Source organism: Gopherus flavomarginatus, chromosome 8, assembly GCF_025201925.1.
Source record: "Gopherus flavomarginatus isolate rGopFla2 chromosome 8, rGopFla2.mat.asm, whole genome shotgun sequence".
NCBI classification, from domain to species: domain Eukaryota; kingdom Metazoa; phylum Chordata; order Testudines; family Testudinidae; genus Gopherus; species Gopherus flavomarginatus.
In genome coordinates, this window is record NC_066624.1 from 42,713,444 (window position 1) to 42,737,089 (window position 23,646).

Here is a 23,646-nt window from a genome sequence, read left to right on the forward strand (position 1 = left end):
AATGACATTATAAGGGAGCACTGCACAACTTTAAACGAGCATGTTCCCTAATTGAGCAGCAACGTAACTTTGAAAAAACGGTTACCTACCTTTTCGTAACTGTTATTCTTCGAGATGTGTTGTTCATGTCCATTACACATTAGGTGTGCGCACGCTGCATGCACGGACGTCAGAAACCTTTTCCCTTAGCGGCTCCCATCGGGTGGCAGGGGAGCCCCGCCAGAGTGGCGCCTCATGCTGGTGCATATATACCCCTGCCGACCCAACCCCCGTTCGATTCCTTCTTGCTGGAGACTCCGACAGGGGAAAGAGGATGGGAAGTGTAACGGACGTGAACAACACATCTCGAAGAACAACAGTTACGAAAAGATAGGTAATCATTTTTTCTTCTTCAATGATTGTTCACGTCCATTACACATTAGATGATTCACAGGCATACCATAGGAGGAGGGTAGGTGTCATGGAACAACTGATTGAAGCACAGCCCTGCCAACCAACGCGTCCTCTCTGGCCTGTTGATGGACGGCGTAGTGGGCTGTGAATGTGTGCACCGATGACCAGGTGGCTGCTTTACAGATCTTCTGGAGTGGAACCTGCACCAGAAAAGCTGCTGAGGATGCTTGAGCCCTAGTCGAGTGAGCCGTGATCGCCAGGGCCGGAACACTGGCGAGCTCATAGCATGTGCGTGCGGATGCAATCCACAATCCATGACGATATCCGCTGCGCTGAAACAGGGAGTCCTTTCATTCTCTCCGCAATGGCGACAAACAACTGTGTCGACTTGCAGAAAAGGTCTAGTTCGCTCCAGACAGAATGCCAGGGCCCTACGGAAATCCAGAGTATGCAGGCTACGGTGACTTGGGTCCGTGTGGGATTTGGGAAAGAACACTGGCAAACAAATGTCCTGTCCCATATGAAACTGTGAGATTACATTAGGGGGGAATTTAGGGTGTGGCCTAAGTTGCACTTTGTCCTTATAAAAAACTGTATAAGGGGGACTCCAAGGTGAGAGCCCTCAACTCGGACACCTTCCTTGCGGACGTAATGGCCACCAAAAACTCCACCTTCCAGGAGAGGTGAGTGAAAGAGCAAGAGGCTAGGGGCTCGAAAGGGGGTCCCATGAGCTTGGTCAGGACCAGGTTAAAGTTCCAGGGAAGGACCAGAGGGAGTGAGTAGGGAAACACTCTTTCCAGCCCTTTGAGAAACTGGGCTACCATGGGGTTGGAAAACACAGAATGCCCCAACTCCCCCGGTTGGAATGCCGAAATGGAAGCCAAATGTACTCTAATTGAGGAGGGGGAGAGACCTGGATTTTTAAGGTGCAGCAGGTATTCTAGGATAACTGGAACGGAGGCCTGAAGCGACTGTATATGTTTTGGTTCACACCAGCAGGAGAATCTCTTCCACTTAGCAAGGTATGCCGCACTAGTGGAAGGTTTCCTACTGCCGAGGAGAATTTGTTGCACCTGAAGAGAGCACTGGCTCTCCATCGTGTTCAACCACAGAGCTTCCATGCCATGAGATGCAGAGACTACAGGTTCGGGTGCAGCAGGCGCCCGTGGTCCTGTGTGATGAGATCTTGGTGCAGGGGCAGGGCAATTGGGTCAGCTACTGACAGCTCCAGGAAAGTCGTAAACCAGCGTTGGTGGGGCCAAGCTGGGGCGATAAGAATCATTGCCGCCTTGTCTCTATGAACTTTGAGGAGAACTCTGGATGAGCGGGAGCAGTGGAAAGGCATACTTCAGGCTCCCGCTCCAAAGGATCGCGAAGGCATCTGTGACCAAGTCTGGACTGTGGTTTTGGAAAGAGCAAAACTGTGGGCATTGACTCTTGTCCCTGGTGGCAAAGAGGTCCATTTGGGGAAATCCCCACTTCTGGAAGATCGATTGCAAGACATCTGGTCTCATCAACTATTCGTGCATGCGGTACAACCTGCTGAGGCGGTCCGCCAGCTCATTTCGCTCCCCCGGGAGGTACTACATTACGAGGTGTACTGAGCAGGCTATATAAAAGTCCCATAGAAGGGCCTCTCGGCAGAGGGGAGAGGATCGGGCTCCGCCCTGCTTGTTTATGTAGAACATGGCGGTAGTGTTGTCTGTCAGAACTGTCACACTGTGACCTTCTAAAGCAGTGTGAAAGGTTTGGCAGAATAGGCGAACCACCCTGAGCTCCTTTACATTGATGTGGAGCAACATTTTGTCCTTGGACCACAAGCCTTGCGTCCAAAGGTCCCCCAAGTGTGCTCCGCAGCCAAGGTCTGACACGTCTGTTACCAGCATCAGCATGGGTTGCGGTGCGGCGAAGGGAATCCCTTCGCAAACTACCTGCTGGTTGAGCCACTAGCACAGGGAGTCAAACACCTGGGCAGGGATTGTCACTACAAGGTCTAAAGGGTCTCTGCCCAGGCGATATGACCAGGCTAGCCACAACTGCAAAGTCCTGAGCAGTAGTCAAGTGTGTTTGACTATGTGGATGCACACCGCCATGTGTTCTAGGAGCTACAGGCAGCATCTGGCCATGGATGTGGGGAACCTCAAGCATCTGGCCATGGATGTGGGGAACCTCAGCATTGAGTCTATGGCACACTGGATGGCCAGAAATCTGGATTCTGGGAGGCTCGCTCGTGCCTGTACCGAATCCGGGACTGCCCCAGTGAAGTCCAGCCTTTGCGTAGGTATCAAGGAGGACTTGGGCATGTTGAATAGAAGGCCTAGCCTGCAGAATACATCCAGTGCCACCATCACATGGGAACAGACTTCCTCCTAGGACCAACCCATGAGAAGCCAGTCGTCTAGGTACAGGTATACTCGAATTATCCTTTTTCGTAGAAAGCCTGCCACTACCAACATGCATTTCATGGACATATGGGGGGCTGCCACCAGGCCAAAGGGTAGGATCGTAAACTGGTAATGGTGCTGGTTTATGGTGAACTGCAGGAATTGCCGGTGAGAGGGATGAATAGCGACGTGAAAGTACGTATCTTTCATGTCAAGGGCAGCATACCAATCCCCCGGATCCAGGGACGGAATAATAGTGCCTAGGGAGACCATGTGCAAGTGGACCTTAATTAAGAATTTGTTGAGTCCGCGCAGGTCTAAAATGGATCAAGGACCCCCCTTTGCTTTGGGAATAAGAAAATAACGAGAGTAAAACCCTTTCCCCCTTAGATCTCGAGGGACCTCTTCCACTGCCCCCGCCTTGAGGAGCGTCTGTACCTCCTGCATAAGCAGTTGCTCGTGAGAGGGGTCCCTGAAGAGGGACGGGAAAGGGGAGTGGGAGGGAGGGAAGGAGGAGAATTGAAGCATGTACCCCACTTGTACTGTGAGAAAGACCCAACGGCCCAATGTTATACGAGACAAGCGGTTCAGGAAAGATCCGGTAACTGGTTTGGTAGGCTGTCCTCGAGCGCACCTTCAAAGCTCTTGCGTGTTGCCGGGTTGCGGCTTGCCCTGGCCGTGGCCTTGGCTAGGCGTGTTGTTCCACCTCCACCTGTTGTCTCTCTCTCTCCTACGATACGGCTTCTGCCTAGGGCGGGGCTGGTATTGTCTTTGCTGAGGCAGCTGGGGCTTGAAAGGCTTCCTCTGAGACACCGGGGTGTGCACTCCCATTGATTCCCGAGAGTCTTTGAGGCTATGCAGCCTGGCATCCATTTGGTCCGAAAAGAGACCAGACCCTTCGAAGGGGAGGTCCTAAAGGGTATTCTGGACCTCTGGTGGAAGGCCTGAAGCCTGCACCACGCCGAGCACCTCATCACCACTTCTGAGGTGATTGTTCTGGCTGCTGCATCCATTGAGTTGAGAGAGGCCTGCAGAGAGGTCTTGGCTACCACCTTTCCTTCATCCACGAGGGCCACAAACTCAAGCTGAGAGCCCTGAGGCAAGGAGTCTTTAAAATTTGGAAACTGCCATCCAGGAATTAAAATTAAAAGACCTTCCTGCCAAATAGGTCGTGATGTTTAGCCTCCTCGGCCTTAGGAGCCGGGGCTTGCTGACCATGTCATTCCCGTTCATTGACCGCTGAGACGACCACCGAACAGGGGGCCGGGTGACAAAAGAGGAAATCGTATCCTTTGGGTGGGGAAAGTACTTCCACTCCAAGCCTTTTGCTGTTGGTGTGCTAGAGGCTGGGGTTTGCCAGACCGTCTTGTAGTTGGACTGGATTGTCTTTATGAGTGGGAGCATAATTCTGGAGGGGCCCTCGGGGCTCAAGATGTCCAACATAGGATCCTCCTGCTCTACTGCTTCCTCCACCTGTAGACCCAAGTTCTGGGCTACCCTGTGGAGAAGCTCCTGGTGCACTCTGTGGTCAATTGGAGGAGGTCCTGACAGCACGGTGCCTGCCACGGCTTCATCCGGGGATGACAAAGAGGTGAGGGCCTTCTGCATCTCGTCTTCCAGACCTTCTTGTTCTTCCTCACATGCTGGGGGCTCCTCCGGGTCCTGCCTGACAGACTGCCTCCAGGACGGCACCGGGTTTGGTGCCGCTTCCACTCTCCTGTGTTCAGGAGAAGCGTCTGGTGGCCTGGATATCGTGGCCTCCCTGGGCACGGAGGGGTGCCTGTGCAGGGACTGGGAGCGATGTACTGAATAGCCGGATCTCGAGGCTCTGGAGGAGAGCCCCTGCCATTGGTGATAGGCCCATGGCGTCCAAAAGGGCCACTGCCCTGGCGAACCCCATTGGGGATGCCACAGGGCTTGGGGCTCCCTGCTCGACGGTGCCCTGCGGGCATAGCTAGAGCAGCCTGAATCCAACTTGGATTCTGAGGACGTATGCTGGCTGGGATCCGGTGCCCTCAAGTCCCACTGGGTCAGGGGCAACTGGGAATCCGCAGAGGCTGAGTTCGACTAGGACCGATGTCAGGATGGTGACCTCGATCGGCGCACCATTGCTGGCTTGCCTCTTGACAGCACTCCAGGAGACGGTGCCGGAGGCTTCTCTTTGGCACGGAGGGGGCTTGCCGACGACAACTGGATGAGGTCCTTTGCCGTCTCAAACGTGTCTGGTGTGGAGGGCTGTTCTAGGAGCTCCTCCAGCCTTCCTCTGCATTCAAGGCGCTTACCCCGGGGCTCAACGGGCTCTTTGGCACCAGAGCCACCAGAACCAGAGCATGTCCTAGGGCAGCGCTTCCCTTTTGAGTGCTCATTTGCTTGGGCAGTGCTGGCTTCTTATGTGGGGAGCGCCCTTGGCTTGTAGGCTGGCCCTTCGACTGTGCCAGTGAGGTCGAACGGTGCCGGGGTTTTTCTTGTTGCCTCGGTGCGGCATGCTTACAGTGCCCCACCGGTGCCAGATCGCGAACTGACACCAGGGCACTCCACACCGAGGCAGAAAGTTGCAGCGCGGCCCCATAAGTAGCTGCTTGAGGCAAAAGTCTCTTTCTTTCTTAATCCTTGGCTTAAAAGCCTCACACATCTTGCAGCATGCTGTCTGATGCGATTTCCCCAGGCAACGAAGACATGAGTCTTGGGGGTCACTAATGGGCATAGGCTTGCGGCACGTGGTGCAAGCCTTAAAGCCTTGGGCCTGCGGCATGCCCCTAGGAACAGATAGCTGTTCCAATGCCGCCACGGACAGTAGGAAGGAACTTAAGGGGGGTCATGTAGGCAGGGGTATATATGCCCCAGCATGAGGCACCATTCTGGCGGGGCTCCCCTGTCGCCCCGAAGGAAGCTGCTAAGGGGAAAAGTTTCCGACGTCCGTGCATGTGGCATGCACACACCTAACGTGTAATGGACATGAACAATCACTCGAAGAAGAAACAATGTTAAGCAGGAGGACGTTAAGTGAGGAGTTACTGTTCTGGTGGTAAAGAGGTCATCTCCGAGTCCCTTAGTCCAGTCTATAAAATACGGACAAGTGACTCGTGTCTTTGTAAAGGGTTCCACATGCTTACAAACAAAACCTCAGAATTGCTCAGCCACACGTCTAGGGCTTGTATTCTGGGCTGCTTTATCTGTTGAGCAGGATGAGCTTTTATTCTTGAAAGCTGTGTGTTTTAGTGTGCACTTCCTGTAATTATGATACAAACGTGTAGGTTGTAAATATTTATCAACATTACATAGGGTAGACAAAGTATTTATTACACAATATGACAAATGCATGTAGTGTGTAGCTGTGTTATCAGAAGTAACTGAACCAATCAGCACCCTTACTCCACAGCTAATTTGCATGCAACAGTTTCATTGGCTATATGAGGGAAACACAGATGGTGGATTATTTTGTGACGGCATGGGCTTTCAGCTACTAGTACTACTTAAAGGCACAAGTTTAGAAGAGCATGTCTAAGTGTATTTTGTGTTTATGATGTAAATAAAACAATAAAATCACGAGTAAGAAAAGTTCAATAGGAGGCTGAGAGGTTATTTTTTTCGCCAAGCAAATCATTTATATCTAAATAATCACTCAACATGTTAATTAGGATTATTAGTGTTAAAATAGGTTATTAATGTGAATCCTCTGTCACCTGCATTTATGGTTTTGCCTAGGTATGCATTTATTTAATTTGCAAAATAATTATGTGTTGTCAGGATTTTAGCTTCCTCTGGATACTCTCACACGATGGTGACAGGCTAATGACAGAATTTCTGGCAGCCCTGCTCATTTGTTGCACCAGAGAAGGGTGAATCAGAACCCCCATCCATTGCAGTGAAGCTGCGTGGAGCTCCTTGCCTCACAGTGATTTATGGTTGGCTATGGGGGGGAGGGGTAGCTCAGTGGTTTGAGCATTGTGAGTTCAGTCCTTGAGGGGGCCACTTAGGGATCTGGGGCAAAAATTGGTCCTGCTAGTGAAGGCAGGGGGCTGGACTCAATGACCTTTCAAGGTCCCTTCCAGTTCTAGGAGATTGGTATATCTCCTATTATTATTATGTTATGATTACTAAGCAACGTCACCCTGCACAAAAGCAATGCTTCTCAGTAGGTTAGGTCACTGGGTCTTTCACTTTCATGTTGCATAAAGCCTTTAACAAACGTGTAACAAATAGTATGCAGTGCTGACTAAAATGATACCATGATTTAATGTCAAAGTATAGCACAGGAAATACAGAGGTAAGTTAGACCTCAGTAGGGGTAGGTTAGATTGCATTTTTCTAAGCAGAAACATAGCTGCAAAGAGCCTTCTGTCACTGTTACACATTACATTAAATTGAAAAGCGTAACCTTTATTGTTACATATCCACTATATTCTGATGGCTACCTGTAGCTATGGGAGGTGAAGTGGAACAAGTTAGAGAGGTTGTAAACTGACCAGTTTTGGTTCTTAATTATAAGAAAAATGAATAATTGCCACCTTCCATCCTTCTAGCTTGATCCTCCATCCATGACACTTCCTGTGTGCCCATCAGACCCTGAGCCTGCAGGCAACACCCTTTATGGGAGAGGATTCCTTACTCTGTGGATTCCTTTTGCAGTGCTGCCAACTCACAATTTTGGTCCCTGCTGCAGGCGGTCTTGCAATGATAGGTCTGTCTATCATGCAATCTGGGTGAAGCAAAATATGAGAGACATGGGCTACCTCACATCCATAGGCCACTAATTCTTGTCACACATCTTCCACTGACAGCTATTAATGGTTCTGTGCACTTCACCACCCTTATCCTGAGCCAAAATGTCATACTGCTGGAGAGAGAACTATTATTCACAGATAACAGAACTCAGAGCTTGTATAAGGCTATTTGAGGCACAGCTGGGAGTAAAACCTAGGTCTCTAAGATATACCTACGATAAACAGAAATCTTACCCACTTTGCTACATAAACTTCCAGATGGAATGTCTAATCAGATGCTTCTGTAGCTTACTCTAGCACAATGTGGCTTTGTGTCACCTGTTAGCAGCTAGGACACAGAGAGAGTTTCATAAACTCATAGATTCCAAGGCCAGAAGGGACCATTGTGATCATCTAGACTGACCCCCAGTATACACAGGCCGCAGAACTTCCCCGAAAGAATTCCTAGAGCAGATCTAAAAAAAATCCAATCTTGATTTTAAAATGGTCAGTGATGGAGAATCCATCACGACCCATGGTAAGTTGCTCCAATGATCAATTACTCTCACCATTTGCAACTTATACCTTATTTCCAGTCAGAACTTGTCTAGCTTCGAATCCAGCCATGGAATCATGTTATATCTTTTTCTTCTAGAATGAAGAGCCCATAATCAATTTTTCCCCTATGTAAGTACTTATAAGCTGGGATCAAGTCACCCCTTAAACATCTCTTTGTTAAGCTAAATGGATTGAGCTCCTTAAGTCTATCACTAAAAGGCACATTTTCATATCCTTTAATCATTCTCATGGCTCTTTGAATCCTCACCAATTTATCAACATTCTTCTTAGGGTCTGTCCACACTGCAATCAGGAGGTGTGACTGTAACATGTATAGACATACCTAGCAATCTAGGTCAAAGCTAGTTTGGGTAACGATAGCAGTGAAGCTGCAGCAAGGGCACCTGTAAAGGCTAGCCCTGCATGCCCAGCACAATGGGTACCTGCTTGGGCAGCCGCTGCTACTGCTCTTGTTACTGAAGCTAGCTAGATCAATGCTAGCTGGGGAATGTCCACACGTGTTGTAATCATGCCTTCCAACTGCAGTGTAAACATACCCACAGGAGTCTCTCATACAGCATGGGGATGGTTGCAAAACAAAAAGCAAACTGTACTGAAGAGGATTTCTTGGTACTGACTCTCCCAAATGGGGAAATGGGAGGTGAACAGCCCAGCAGCATGCTCCCCTGAAGGATGGGGGACATGAGCCTCCATTATCCACAAAGATGTTGAGCTGGGGAAATGTCCAAGCCAGCTGCCCTAAAAGTTTTGTTGAGGGTGAAAACTCTCTCCCTATTGGTCTGCTAATAGTAAGTGAGGTGAGTAGGACAACTTAGTGGGAGACAGGGTCTGCCCCAGTGCCACAGCTGGCAGGAGAATCGTATGGGGTGAGGAAGGGTCCAGCCTGGATCTTCTCAGAGAGCTGCACACCTTTGTCATTCAATTCTAAGCCAGAGGAGCACTGTCTGCTTTTAGATTGGTGCTTACATTTTTCACAGCCCCAGTGGCCAGCTTTGACATCACACACCACAGCATGGCCAGAAAGACTTTATTTTTCAAACATAAGATGATTTCTAAACTTACAGCACTTCCTCTGTGAATAAAGAATGGACTTTGTGAATTCACAAATGTCTCCCCTGTTCAGTGTAAGAGGCAGAAGTATTTTAAAATTATTCTTTCTTGAACTTTGATTCACAACCCTAGCCTGTTTTGGATCTCTGCAGCTGATGAATGTCTTTGTTGTGAGACTTGATGACTGATTCACTGGAGGATTTTATTAAATCTAGACCCAGACTTCTTTTTAAGTTTCATTACCTGAAAATAACTGAATTATTTGCATGTTCTACATCACTCTTTATACTCTAGGGGGTAATAGTTTGGAAGACACCACTTTTGACATCAGCTTTCCTAAGGGGAGAGGCATAAGAGTGGGACTCAGCATGGGAGGAGCCCCATCCTAAGAGGTTTTCAGGACAGGAGCTTCATGCCTACAGATCTTCTCAGCGAAGCAGATCTCTGCAGCCACTCCTGCAGACCTTACAAGGTTCACTATAGCAGAGTCTCCTCCTGCACACTTCCTCAGGCATGCCAAAGAGAAGCTGGATGAACTCTACAGGCAGGGATCTAGTGTTATGACCCTTTCTAGTGGTCTGATGGAAGAATGGGCTGCAGTGTCCAAGTTTTCCATCCTTAGAAACTGAGAGACAAATCCTGGGAGAATATCACTTCCATAAAAAGAAGTGTTAGGTGATCTTAATTTATTCTGGAACTAACCTCTGAAGGTGCTTCATACAAGGGCCAGGTAAGAACAGATCTCTTCTGCCTCATATTTTATTGTTTGCAGTGTTGTAGCAGTGTTGGTACCAGGATATGAGAGAGACAAGGTGAGTGAGGAAATATATTTTATTTGATCAGTTTCTGTTGGTGAGAGAGACAAACTTTGGAGCTACACAGAGCTCTTCTTCAGGCCTGAGGAAGAGCTCTGTGTAAGGTTGAAAGTTTCTCTCTCTCTCACCGACAGAAGTTGGTCCAATAAAAGATATTACGTCACCCACCTTATCTCTCTCATCTTTTATTCTCACTTCAGAAGGAACTGCAGTTTTAATCACAACCCAAATTTATTCCACTGTTATACTGTAAACTTAGGCTATGTCTACATTAGCACAATTGTTAGTAAAACTTTTGTCAGTCAGGAGTGTGAAAAAACACCACCCTGACTGACATAAGTTACACTAGTGGTTCTCAACCCACAGGCCGTATGTGGCCTAATTAGCACATAGCTGCGGCCCAGCTGTGAGCTAAAAAATCTGGGTCCTGGCTGCCCAGCCGCCTGCAGCAGGGTCTGGCCTCCAGCTGCCCGGCCCTCCACGGCAGGGTCCAGAATCTGGCCTCCAGCTGCCCAGCCCTGCACGGCAGAGCCTGGGGTCCAGATGCCTGTCCCTGCACTCAGGGCTCCACTCCTGGCCCCACTCTATTGAGGGGTCTCTGGGTGGGGGGGCATTATGGTTCTCAGCCTGAGGACAACAATGATAAATAGACTGAGAACCACTGAGTTACAGTGACAGAAGCAGCAGTGTGGACAGCGCTACATCATAAGAACATAAGAATGGCCATATTGGGCCAAACCAAAGGCCCATCTAGACCAGTATCCTGTCTTCTGACAGTAGCTAATGCCAGGTGCTTCTGAGGGAATGAACAGAACAGGTAATCATCAAGTGATACATCCTGTCGCCCATTTCCAACTTCTGGCAAAATTCCCAGCCATGATAGCTACCTCCGCTTGTTGAGGATGGTTTAATTCCACTGACGGGAGAGCTCTCAGAACGGCTACACAGGAGACCTTACAGCAGCACAGCTGCAGCAGTACAGTTGTGCCACAGTAAGGTCTCTAGTGAAGACATAACCTTAGTTACATTCTATAGGTACAGAAGTATAATGATGTCCTTCATCAGACCTGCTGGATTTGTGCCAGCTTTAAACTTTGCACCTCTAAAAACTGTTACAAGGATTACATGAAGGACTATGTAGTCCTTTTAAGGATTCTCTCTCAGGTGACTCCATGCAGTTTCCACACCAGTACACAAATGTTTACAGCCCTAATACCACAATAGAAACCATGGCCCAGTAGTTATTCTTGTACACAATACCAATGGCTTACAGAGCTCAATTTATCATTATTAGGGCTGTGTTAGCATATGCAGGATCCTTCTCCAGTCAGAGACATCAATGGAACACATATTACCTTTGTTGCAGCAGATCATCTAAGTAAGGCCCATACTGCATCATTTCATTAAGACTGTTTCTGTCCATGTGAGCACAGTGCCCACGTAAACTTAAAATCAAAATCCTGTTAAGAAAGAGACTGTACTCTGGAGGATCTAACACAATAAAAAATTACCAACCTCAGCTTGTTTGCACCACACGCTGATGTTCTTACGCTGAGCTTTCGTGAAATGGTCCCAAGCCTTTTGTTTGGAGGCGGAATGGTACACAGCCACTATCTGCTCAACTGTAGTGTGAAATCAGCAGTCAAATCGGGCCAGAATATCATCCAGAGAATGCGAACGAGAGGAGTAAAGGAGTAAAAGAGCGGAATCAGGCAGGTGGTTTGGCTAATCTTTTGTTATAACACTGTACTGTGCTGAGGCCATGCTCAGGAGGGACTTGGTGACCAGAAAGGAAAGAGGGGACTCCAGAAGGCCAGAGCCTATGTGTCTATCAAGTTATTAACAACTGGAGAAGCCAGCGTCATTCTCAACAGAACAAAAGCGAAACAGGGTCAAATGCATGAAGGATACATTATAGAGGTGAAGCCAACAAGTCAAATAGGATTTCCTGGAAATCCAGCAGAACGGGGTCTCATACTCTTTAGAATGGAAAGATTGTGTAGCTGGCTTTATGGATGTTCTTCTGTCCCATTGTTTCAGTCCAAAAGCACAGAGACATAACCTGGACATTATAACACACCACCCACATAAACACAGGGAAGGGTCCTTCGCCACAGGGCAGCAAAACCAGGAAGCTCTCTCCTTTCCCTGGACACTCACCTGTCAAACCAGGGCTCTGGAGTTATTCTTTCAAAATATTTTTCCTGCCAATTTTTGGAGAAGTTTTTAAAGGAAGTATGTGATCTTCCGCTGCAAGGGGGTAAAATTCACCTCACAACAAGGAGTATAGCTAGAATTGGCTTTGTATATTTGGTCTGCTGCAGTGGGCATGATTCTTATGAAATAAAACTCAGTGTACAGTATGTTTAGATTAACCAGTGCAGCTGTAATAAGAATACTAATGGGTGTGCAATAATGACTGATTACTAAGGCTGCAATTTAGTCACAGAGGTCACAGAATCTGTGACTTCCAAAGACATCTGTGACTGGGAGCTGCAGGGTCCCCTGCAACCTGTGGAGGCAGGGAACTGTGAGGTACCCCTGCAGCTCCCAGCCACCGCAGGTGGCAGGGGGAACTATGCAGCTCCCCACTGTTCCCGGCCATCATGGGCAGCAGGAAGGAACCACCACTCCCGGCCACTGCAGGCAGCAGGGGGACCCAAAAGCAAGGGGAATCCCTGCCACTCCCTGCCCCGAGGGCAGCAGGGGGTCCCGGTGACCGAGGGGAATCCCTGCCGCTCCCCATCCCCATTGGTGGCAAGAGAATCCCCGCCGCTCCCCATCCCCGTTGGTGGCAAGAGGGACCCCCATTGCTGCTCCCTCTGCTGCCCTCAGGGGGATCCATGGAGCTCCTGGTTGCCACAGGTGGCAGCGGGGCCCGGCAGCTCCCAGCTGCAGTAGGGGGGGACCCTGGAACTCCCTGCCCCCCTTCATTCCCCCCACAGCTGCCCAGGCTACCCATTTTGTCATGGGTATTTTTAGTAAAAGTCAAGGACAGGTCACAGGCTTCTGTGAATTTTTCATTATTGCCCATGACCTGTCTGTTACACAACACTTCCTGCTCTCTCTATTACTACTTACTCTGAAGAAAACACTCCATCTCTTGGATTCAATGCCCATATTTGTTTATGTTAAGAATAGAAAAAAATCTGAATCAAGATTAAACAAGATTAAGCATGAAAGGAAAACCAAATGCAAAAGACACTAGTTTAAAATTTGGTCCTACATTACCATGAGAAATTGATTTAATCTCCTATTTATGGAGCCTCTTTGTATGAAACAGGACTTTGAAAACATTCTGTTACATCCTACCTTTGGTGAGTCATTCCTGAACATTGCACCGAGGCACTGGGCTGCTGGGGACTTACCTTGACTGCACACCAAGGTAAAGAATGTTGGGCATTGCTACAGTAGAATAATTAACACAATATATTTGAGAGAGAACAAATGAGAGTTCATTCTCCCGTGCGTAAATGCTTCCTCCACGATACACCAGAAGAAGTTTATGGAGGCAAATGACATATCTGTAAATTAACTGTATTTGTCCAGCCATGGTGATTATTTTTTCTGGGGTCTTGCTGTATTTGCTGTGCCCCTTCAAAAACAAAATAATCTCCCAGTAATACATGAACAATGCTCAGTGCGGAAATACTACTCACACTGGACTAGAATCCCTGAGAGAGCAAGCTTAAACTTCTCCTTAGCTTCCTCCATCTCTTTCTCATGGGCTGCTTTCTCGTTCATCAATCTGCGAATGTGACTGTTAGCTGACTGGATCATGGAGTAGAAGTTGTTTGCACTCCGCCTGTTCACTTCCCCACGTTCTATCCAGGTCACCAAGGTCTGCACTGCTTCCAAGAACTTGGAATCATCTGGGTCAAAACAGAAAATCTTTAGAACAGGGAAAATCTGCAGTCATTTCCAGTGGCACAGCTGTTTAGCAGCCACCTTCGCAGCAGTCAGCACTGAACTATTTGCTTCGTGTGGCAGGATTAGATTCCTCAAAACACAACGTGGCCAGCTTTCAGTCAAGTATCAAATACATAGGGGCTGTCAGAACAGCAATTTATGGAAAGCATGCTTTGCAAAGATTATCTAAGATGTTTTCCGGTTTCTCTGTATTTTATGATAATTTATGAATCTGGCTAGCTACTACGATTTTTAAATATTCTCCAATTATGAACGTATTTTAAAGGGGAAATGCATTACATTAGGCCACAGGCCTAACCTGTCTTAAAATTATTATCTGAATTGTCCTCAGAATTATACATAGTTTTAAATCTGCCTCTTTGCTGCAGAGAAATCAAGAAAAAAAGTAGCTGCTGAAATACAATACAGAGGAGGCAAGGCCCCCAGCTAGCTCACAACCATAGTGCTGGAGCAGAGTTGGGTTAACTGCAGCTCTACTGAAGAGACTATACAAAGGCATGGATCAAACCCTGAAATGCCTACCCAATTTTAGTCACTCTTTGCCCTGGCAAAATGCCCACTGACTCAAAGACAGTTTGCCTGAGTAAAGGCATGAAAATTTAGCAAGGAATGTCACTTTTAGGCTATTAAAGAACAATAACAAATGTTACAACTCAGGGGACTAGCAAAAGGCTGGCTGACGGCCAGGTGAGCAGCTGGCTATGGGGTGGGCAGCAGGGTGTCCCTGGCTCAGGGGACTGGTGAACGGCTGGCCCAGGAATTGGTGAGTGACTGGCTCCAGGGCAAGGTGCTGGGGAGTGCCTGGCTCAGGGGACTGGTGAATGGTTAGTTCAGGGGGATGCTTGGCCACAAAAGCTGTTTATCTCTAGGTCACTGGGTCATATCTGCCTCAGGTAACAATAACTGAGAGGACTTGCCAGGTGAAGGCTGCTGTCTAGCCTTTGTGAAAGGGGTTGCTGTTCTCAGCCTACATCACCCCTCTAGCTGTTGGGAGGAGGAACTGGCTCTCGCTAGGCAGCAGAGGTTTCATGCTGACCAGCCGGGAAACTGCAGCCCAAATTTTCAAAAGTCTCTAGTGATGTTAGGTGCCCAACATGAGATACCTGAAAGCAGCTGATTTTCAGAAAGTGCTCAGCACCCTCACCCCCTCAGATTCAGGTCCATTTTAGGAGTCACAAGTTGGGCACCCAATGCCACTAGATTTTGAAAATCTGGGCCTGTTTAATATATATGCCCTATGTAGGTTTATGCCACACAAAACCAGATAACTTAACTTTGTTGTAAATGTGTCTTTTCATAGCAGAGAGTTTACTACTTTAAGTCGATTAACCATACCCCCAAGACCACAAAGGTAGCTGTTAATGTCTTGATGCCTTTGCTGCTCCTCCCACAGTAGCCTGGAAAGTGTCACTACCTCAGCTGAAAAATGTCCCAGCTTTAACCCCTAAATAACCACAAATATGTTCAATTCTACCTAGAGAAGGATGTCTCAGAAACTTCTAGTCCCTTGTTCTTGGTGACATAAGTGATGGACCAAATATCCAATTTCCTGAACGACTTTGTCCACCCAAGATGAACTTGATGGCCCTGCTGACATCCAAATGGTGTCATCTCTATTTCCTGAGGATGAGAGGGCTCAGGACAGAATGAAGTCCTGATTGAGCTGGTGAGAAGAATGGATTTTAGGTAGAAAATCGGAGTATTACTTTTGGGGGAAAGCTGCAGAAAAGCCTCTTGACATACAATGCATTTAACTTGCTAATCCTTCAAGCAGATGTGACTGCAATTAAGCAGGAAACTTTGATAGAGAGGAAATATCATGAGTTAACCATTGGCTGAAAGGGCTGCTCTGTGAAGTGTTCCATAACGAGGTTTAGCTTCCAGCTAGTACAGGAGCTTTAATAGAAAACAAATCTTTGCCACTCCTTTAAGAAACCGGAAGATGTGTAGGAGAGAAGCCAGACTGCCTTTGTCAGATGATATTGTGGGAGAAAAGACAGTTACCTGTTCCATAACTGGCGTTCTTCGAGATGTGTTGCTCATGTCTATTCCACAACAGGTGAGCATGCTCTCCACGTGCACCGGTGCCGGAAGCTTTTTCCCTAGCAGTACCTGTGCCTGGCGCGGTATAAAGGGAGCTGCGCACTCCCCCCTACCCTCAGTTCCTTCTTGCCAGACAACTCCAACAGAGGGGAAGGAGGGTGACGCCTGGTCTGGGGCACGATCGCATAGTGCAAGGTGAACGTGACAGGTGATCGACGCCTAGGGTTGCAGTGTCTTGGCAGAGACTTGGAGCGGGAGTCCAAGCGGGAATGGCGTCGATGACCGTGCCATGACCGACTGCGGTACTCTCTCCAAGACGAGGACCAACAGCAATATCCACCGCGGTCCCGTCGATATTCCCTAATTGAGGACAAGCGGTGCCACGAGTCCCGGCCAGATGGAACCTAGCCAGACAGTCTGGTTGGCGTCGAGGGCGATCCACCTGGACTCTGCCCTGAGCGGTCACTGGGCGGTGATCGGTGTCGAGAACAGTCCCTCAACTGAGACTGGTACCAGGCCGGAGGCAACTGCAGAGATCCCAGCAGCAGCTTGCCTCTGGAGCGCAGGGCTGACATTGGCAGTGCTCTGGGCACTGGCACGGGCATGACACCTCGGGCCGCCTGGAGTGCGTCAGGACACCCGGAGAGGCCTGTTCTGAAGGGGTCGGGCTACTCTGTTCATCCTGAGTTGGAGGCTTGGGGCCCGGTGGGGATCGAGGACTGCCCGACATGGGCCTAGCCTCTATCTCAGATTTCCCTCGGTGCTGCTGCAAAGAGCGAGTCTTCTTGGCCCTCTTGGTGTGCCCCGTGGATGGGGAGTAGTGCCAACTGGTTGATGGTACCAGAGGGTCACCACATACTGATGCTGCGGTGCCGGGTACTGGTTCAGAGCGGCGTGCTGAGGTCAGGATCAGTGCTAACTCCATCAGAATGGCCCGTAGCCTAACGTCCCTTTCTCTTTTGGCCCGAGGCTTAAACGACTTGCAAATCTTGCACCTTTTGCTGATATGGGTTTCTCCCAAGCAGCGCAAACAGCCTGCGTGCAGGGCGCTTCTTGGCATAGAACACCTACAAGAGTCGCACGACTTAAACCCCGGGGCATGGGGCATGCCCCGGCCCGGGCTCACTGATTAACTAAACTAACTAAACAGCTAACTAACTACAGGTACTAACGCTGAATGAACGAACAGTTCTGGGGACAAGCTACAGCAAAGCTGGAGCAGAGCAGTTCCAAAGCATCTTCACTGGCAGCAAGAAGGAACTGAGAGGGTGGGGGCAATGCGCAGCTCCTCTTATACCGCACCAGGCAGGCGCCACTCCAGGGGTCGCGGGGGGTGCTCCCCACTACGGGTACTGCTAGGGGAAAAACTTCCAGCACCGGCGCACGTAGTGAGCACGCTCACCTACTGTGGAATACACATGAGCAATCACTCAAAGAAGAACCCGAAGCCACTGCTGAGACTCAGCTTTTTAATGGAGTCACCACACAACACTCAGAGCTCCACGTTGTGCACTCCAGAATTTGCAGATCTTCCAGAGATCTGAGTATTTAAAGCTCTGTGCATGGAATCCTTTCAGGAGTTGGAGAGTTATCCTGGCAGAGGCCAGCAGCTGATCAGAATATCTGAGCTTCCAGAGGTTCAGCCCCTCATATTCAAAGCCATCAGCTGGAATTCTTCTGGATCTTGGCACCTTATAAGAATCTGCATCAGCAGATCTTGGTGATAGGTAGCTGCTGGGAAGGGCACCAGGACATCTCTCTGAGGCAGGATAAACACGCCTGTGAGAGGTAACGGGCTGGAACTAGATCCACAGACTCACCTCGTGTACAGGACACCAAACAGTCATTAGATGAGAAGAGGAGGTTACGTACCTGTAAGTGGAGGTTCTCTAAGATGCATGGTCCCTATCTGTATTCCACTGAGGGTTTACACATGTGCAGCATGCATCCAGAGCTGTAGAATTTGAAAGTAGTAGTGTCCGTTGTTCTGCCCTTTCTTTACCTCATGGTTTAATCTGAGGTGATAACAGACAGGTCAGATGAACAGCCTCCAGTTCCTTCACCGCCGCAAATCCAACAGATCTACAGCAGAGGGGGAAGGAGGGCAGCAAGTGGAAAACAGATAGGGACAACACATCTCAAAGAACCTCCATTTACAGGTAAGTAAACCTCCTCTTCTTCTTCGAGTGATGGTACCTATTGTATTCCACTGAGGGTGATTAACCAGCAGTACCTAATGCAGAAGAGGGGAGTGGAGGGCAGCTATGCTGAACGAGGCATCCGTTGCAGAGTTCTGAACCAAGCCGTAATGTGTAGCAAAGGTATGTGGCCACCATATATATGTCTCTAAGCTGCACATTGTGGAGGGTGGCCTTGGTGGATGCCTGGGTTTTCGTGGAATGGGTCCTCACGCTGAGGTTTGGAGACAGTCCTGACAACTGACAGCATAGTGTAACGCAGTGGTTCTTAACCATGGGTACGTGTACCCCTTGAGGTATGCAGAGATCTTCCAGGGGGTATGTCAACTAATCTAGATATTTGCCCAGTTTTATAACAGGCTACATAAAAAGCACTAGAGAAGTCAGTACAAATTAAAATTTCATACAGACAACTTGTTTATACTGCTCTAGATACTATACACTGAAAAGGAAGTATAATATTTATATTCCAATTGATTTATAATTATATGGTAAAAATGAGAAAGTGAGCAGCTTTTCCAGTAATAATGTGCTGTAATACTTTTGCATTTTTATGTCTGATTTTGTAATAAGAACATAAGAATGGCCATACTGGGTCAGACCAAAGGTCCATCTAACCCAGTATCCTGTCTTCCGACAGCAGCCAATGCCAGGTGCCCCAGAGGAAATGAACAGAACATGTAATCATCAAGTGATCCATCCACTGCCGCCCACTCCCAGCCTCTGGCAAACAGAGGCTACGGACACCATCCCTGCCCATCTTGGCTAATAGCCATTGATGGACCTATCATCCATGAATTTATCTAGTTCTTTTTTGAACCCTGTTATAGTCTTGACCTTCACAACATCCTCTGGCAAGGAGTTCCACAGGTTAACTGTGCACTGTGCGAAGATATACTTCTTTTTGTTTGTTTTAAACCTGTTGCCTATTAATTTCATTTGGTGACCCCAAGCAAGTAGTTTTAAAGTGAGGTGTAACGTGAGGGTACACAAGACAAATCAGACTCCTGAAATGGGCACAGTAGTCTGGAAAGGTTAAGAGCCACTGGTGTAATGCACCTGGAAATCCATTTGGAGATTGTGTGTGTGAAACTGCTTTCCCCTTCAGTCTCTCTGCTATTGCGATAAACAATCTAGCAGACTTTCTGATTGATCTTGTCCTCTGCAGACCCAGCAGATGTCAAGGGAGTGAAGTTGATGTTCCTCTTCCAAGATCTGAGGCTTTGGGAAGAAAACAGGTAAGTGGATGGGTTGGTGGACATGAAACTGAGAGACAAACTTTGGTAGAAACTTAGGATGTAGGTGCAGGAAGACTTTGTCTTTATGAAAAGTGGTGAAAAGGGGTTTGCCATCATGACCCCAAGTTCCCCTTCCCTTCTTGCCAAAGTGATAGCCACAAGGAAGGTGACTTTCATGGAAAGAAGGGTCATAGAGCATGAAGCCAGTGACTCAAAGGGTTGTTTCATCAGTGCCAATAAAACGAGGTTGAAGTCCCAGGCCATGGCTACACTGGCGCTTTACAGCGCTGCAACTTTCGCACTCAGGGGTGTGAAAAAAACACCCCCCTGAGCGCTGCAAGATACAGCGCTGTAAAGCCTCAGTGGAAACAGTGCCGCAGTGCTGGGAGCACGGCTCCCAGCGCTGCAAGCTACACTCGTAGAGGATGTGGAGTACGTGCAGCGCTGGGAGAGCTCTCTCCCAGCGCTGGCGCTGCAACCACACTCGAAACTTGCAAGTGTAGCCATACCCTCAGTGTGGAGCAATAGGTTGTACAGGTGGAAAAGTTCTGAGGAGGCCTTTCCAAAACATAGTAATCAATGGAGGTGTAAATATGCAGTGTCCTTCCACAGGAGGGTGGAAGGCACTGGTTGCCACTAGTGGACTTTGAAAGAGATTAGGAAAAGCTCCAACATCTTTAAGATAGGAAATAATCCAAAAGAAGGGGAATCTCCACATCCTCTGGGGAAAGCCCTTTCTGTTGGGCCCAGAAGGTGAATCATTTCCACTTGGCCCAGTAGGAATGCCTAGTGGACTCTTTCTTGCACTTCTGATAAGCACTCTCATTCCAGAGAAGATGCCCATCCAAATATCACACTTTGAGGTGGGGTGAAGCATCTGTGTCTGATCCTGCCATTGTGGTGCGTTAACCACTCAGGGAAAGTGGGACTGGGAAGAGAAGGACACACTGACATGTGGAGAAGGTTAAGAAACCAGAAATGTTTTGGCCAGAATGGGACAATCAGGATGACCTCTTTTACTTTTGTGGAGTACTCGTGGCAGGAGTGGTAGAGGAGGGTAGGTGTAGTTGATCTGCTCCAACCACCGGAGTACGAGAGCATCACCCATAGAGTGGGGACCAATGCACCCCCAGAGCAGTATGTGCTGCATTTGTGGTTGGCTTAGGAGGTGATGAGGTCTCTGGTTGCAGTCCCACATTGGTTGAAGATGACGTTTAATACAGTGTCGTGGAGTTCCCACTCATGATTGGCCACGAATCTTCTGCTGAGAGAGAGTCCACAATCACATTCTGAGTCCCCAGAAGACAGGCTGCCAAAAGCAGGATCTTGTGGGCAATGCACTAATCCTACAGACTGACTACCTCCACACACAGAGCAGTTGATTTTGTGTCCCCTTGTTTGTTGATGTAATAAACGGTGTTAGTGTTGTCTGACATGATGAAAACATGATGGGAGTGGGTGAATGGGAGCAAAGTTTGACATGCTCTTTATCCTGCCCAGAGTTCCAGGATGTTGATATACATCCAGTATTCCTCAGGGGCTCATGTGCCTTGCATCATGTGGTCTCCCATGTGTGTTCCCCATACTAAGAGGGATGTGTGTGTGATGATCATCCTGTCCTGGGAGGAAGGGAATTCTCACACAGATATGTGACTGTCCATCCAGCACAGGAGGGAAGAGAGCATCTCAAGGGGGGACTGTCAGCATAAGGTCCCTGATGTGCTGCATAGGCAAGTAAACTCCCTGAAGACACATCTGGAGGCAACAGAAGTGGAGGCAAGCGAAGGTGGTTGCATACATGCAGGCTGCCATGTGGCCAAGGAGGGACAGGCAACTTCTGAGTGGGACAGATGGACTGTTGACTACTTGGGTCATGAGTTCTTGCAGAGTCTGGAATCTGTCCTTTTGTAGGTGAGCTCATGCTGAAACTGAATTGATGGAGGCCTCTCTGAAGACTCAGGACTGTGCGGGAACCAAAGATGATTTTTCAACAAACTCAGACTTCTAGGAAGGAAAGGAGTCTGAGCAACATGGAGGTCGAGATCCAAATTTCGTCTCTGGATTGCACCACTAGGAGCCAATCATCAAGACAGGGGAATACAAGGACCCCATAACACAAAAGTCCCCCTATACAAAACGGAAGGCTCCCCTTCACTGCCCTGACTGTGCCACTCCTCCAGTGGCTAGCAGGGGACCAAATTATCACTAGCAACGGTGGCCTGCTCACTCCCTGACCATATTGTTCTTCCCCTGAACTCCTTCCTACATATTCCTACTTCTCAGCTCTACTTCTGGCTCCTCCCCCTCATGTTTACCAGCCCAAACTCTCTCCTCCCAGACAGTAACTGCAGGCTACCTGGCACCGTAGACCCAAACACAGCTCCCTTCTCTCAGGGAGTAACTGCAGACTATTTCTCTTGCAACCCTTTTCTGCTGCCAACTTCCTGGCTTTATACGAGCCCTCCTGTTCCTCCCCAGCTGGTGTCCATCTTCAGTCAGTTCTTCCAATCCTTGGCTCTTCACCAGGTGCAGCCTATTAGGCTAATTATTCTACTTTATCAGTCCTGCCTTGTGAGGCATAAACACCCCATTACAGGGTACCATGTGGCAGTATTATTCAGTCTAGTAAAGGAAGCCACTGAAAACTGGGTGTTTCATTTCTTAGTATTTGCTATGAAAAACAACCAGTCTTCAGAACTACATACCTTTCAGCTTTTCAGCAACAATGCTGCACTCATGGTCAGAGTAGTGGACAACAGGGGGTGGAGAAGGAGGACAGAACCTCTCCTCCTCCATTCTTCTGCGATGGCGCTCCTCTCGTGCCAGCATCCGCTGTTTACACTCCCACTCATACAGATCATCCCGAGCTTGAGCAAAGTCCACATGGAGGCGTCCGGTATCCTTTTTGTCAGTGCTGGAGCCTAGCCTGATGCGATAACCTAATCGTCACAACAAAAAATTCAAAGATAGCTTGCACAATAACTAACCCATATGGTGATTGTGCCTCTAGCTCACACAGCTCTACAGAGACTGCCTGTTGGTTCCACAAAGCTACCCAATCAACCAGTAACAGTGATTACAGTGTAGGGTACAATGCACATGGATCCTCTCCTGCCAGAGAGAAACAGAGACAGCAGCTAGGGCAGAGGCGGGAAAACTATGGCCCGTGGGCCACATCCGGCCTGCAGGACCCTCCTGCCCTTGAGCTCCTGGCCTGGGAGGCTACCCCCGGCGCCTCCCATGCTGTTCCTCCGCAGCCTCAGCTCGCTCCACTGCAGGCACAATGTCCTGGGCAGCAGGGCTGTGAGCTTCTGGGGCAGCACAGCTGCAGAGCCTGGCCTGACCCAGTGCTCTGTGCTGCGTGGTGGTCTGGCTGGCTCCAGCCGGGCGGCATGGCTGTAGCGCTGCCAGCCACCGGTGCTCCAGCAGAGCGGTAAGGGGGCAGGGAGCAGGCGGAGTTGGATAGAAGGCAGGGGACTTCAGGGGGATGGGCAGGGGGCAGGGGTGTGGATAGGGGTTGGGATGGTCAGAGGACTGGAAACAGTGGGGTGAATGGGGGCAGGGGTTCTGGGGGGGCAGACAGGAATGAGAGGAGGGGTGGATGGGGAGGTGGGGGGCAGTTCCAATTACCATTGACCTCAATGTCTTTGACTACTTTCTCCTTCAAAATTTTTTCCAAGACCTTGCATACTACGATGTCAAACTAACAGGCCTGTAGTTACCTGGATCACATTTTTTCCCTTCTTAAAAAATAGGAACTATGTTAGCGATCCTCCAGTCATACGGTACAACCCCTGAGTTTACTGATTCATTAAAAATTCTTGTTAATGGGCTTGCAATTTCATGTGCCAGTTCCTTTAATATTCTTGGATGAAGATTATCTGGGCCCCCCGATTTAGTCAAACTAAGCTGTTTGAGGTTGGCTTCCACCTCGGATGTGGTAATATCTACCGCCATATCCTCATTCCCATTTGTCATCCTACCATTATCCCTAAGCTCCTCATTAGCCTCGTTAAAGACTGAGGCAAAGTATTTGTTTAGATATTGGGCCATGCCTAGGTTACCCTTAACCTCCACTCCAGCCTCAGTGTTTAGCAGTTCAACTTCTTCTTTCTTTGTTTTCTTCTTATTTATATGGCTATAAAACCTTTTACTATTGGTTTTAATTCCCTTTGCAAGGGAAAACTCTACATGGTTTTTGGCCTTTCTCACTTTATCACTACATGTTCTGACCTCAATAAAGTAGCTTTCCTTCCTGATCAATCCCATCTTCCATTTCTTGTAGGCTTTCTGCTTTTTCTTAATCACCTCTC

The 23,646-nt window shown here is 48.6% G+C and overlaps 1 protein-coding gene across 6 annotated transcripts in view; it reads right to left on the reverse strand.

Annotated features, from left to right (window-relative positions):
- ENOX2 (ecto-NOX disulfide-thiol exchanger 2) overlaps positions 1–23,646 on the reverse strand; it is a 147,889-nt gene that overhangs the window by 47,139 nt on the left and 77,104 nt on the right. For all 6 annotated transcript variants that reach the window (XM_050964328.1, XM_050964330.1, XM_050964326.1 and 3 more), the window contains exons 6-8: positions 22,039–22,272; positions 13,584–13,796; positions 11,440–11,546 (exon numbers count right to left, since the gene is read on the reverse strand). In XM_050964328.1, the coding sequence (XP_050820285.1) occupies positions 11,440–11,546; positions 13,584–13,796; positions 22,039–22,272 (554 nt within the window). The remainder of the gene's footprint in view (positions 1–11,439; positions 11,547–13,583; positions 13,797–22,038; positions 22,273–23,646) is intronic.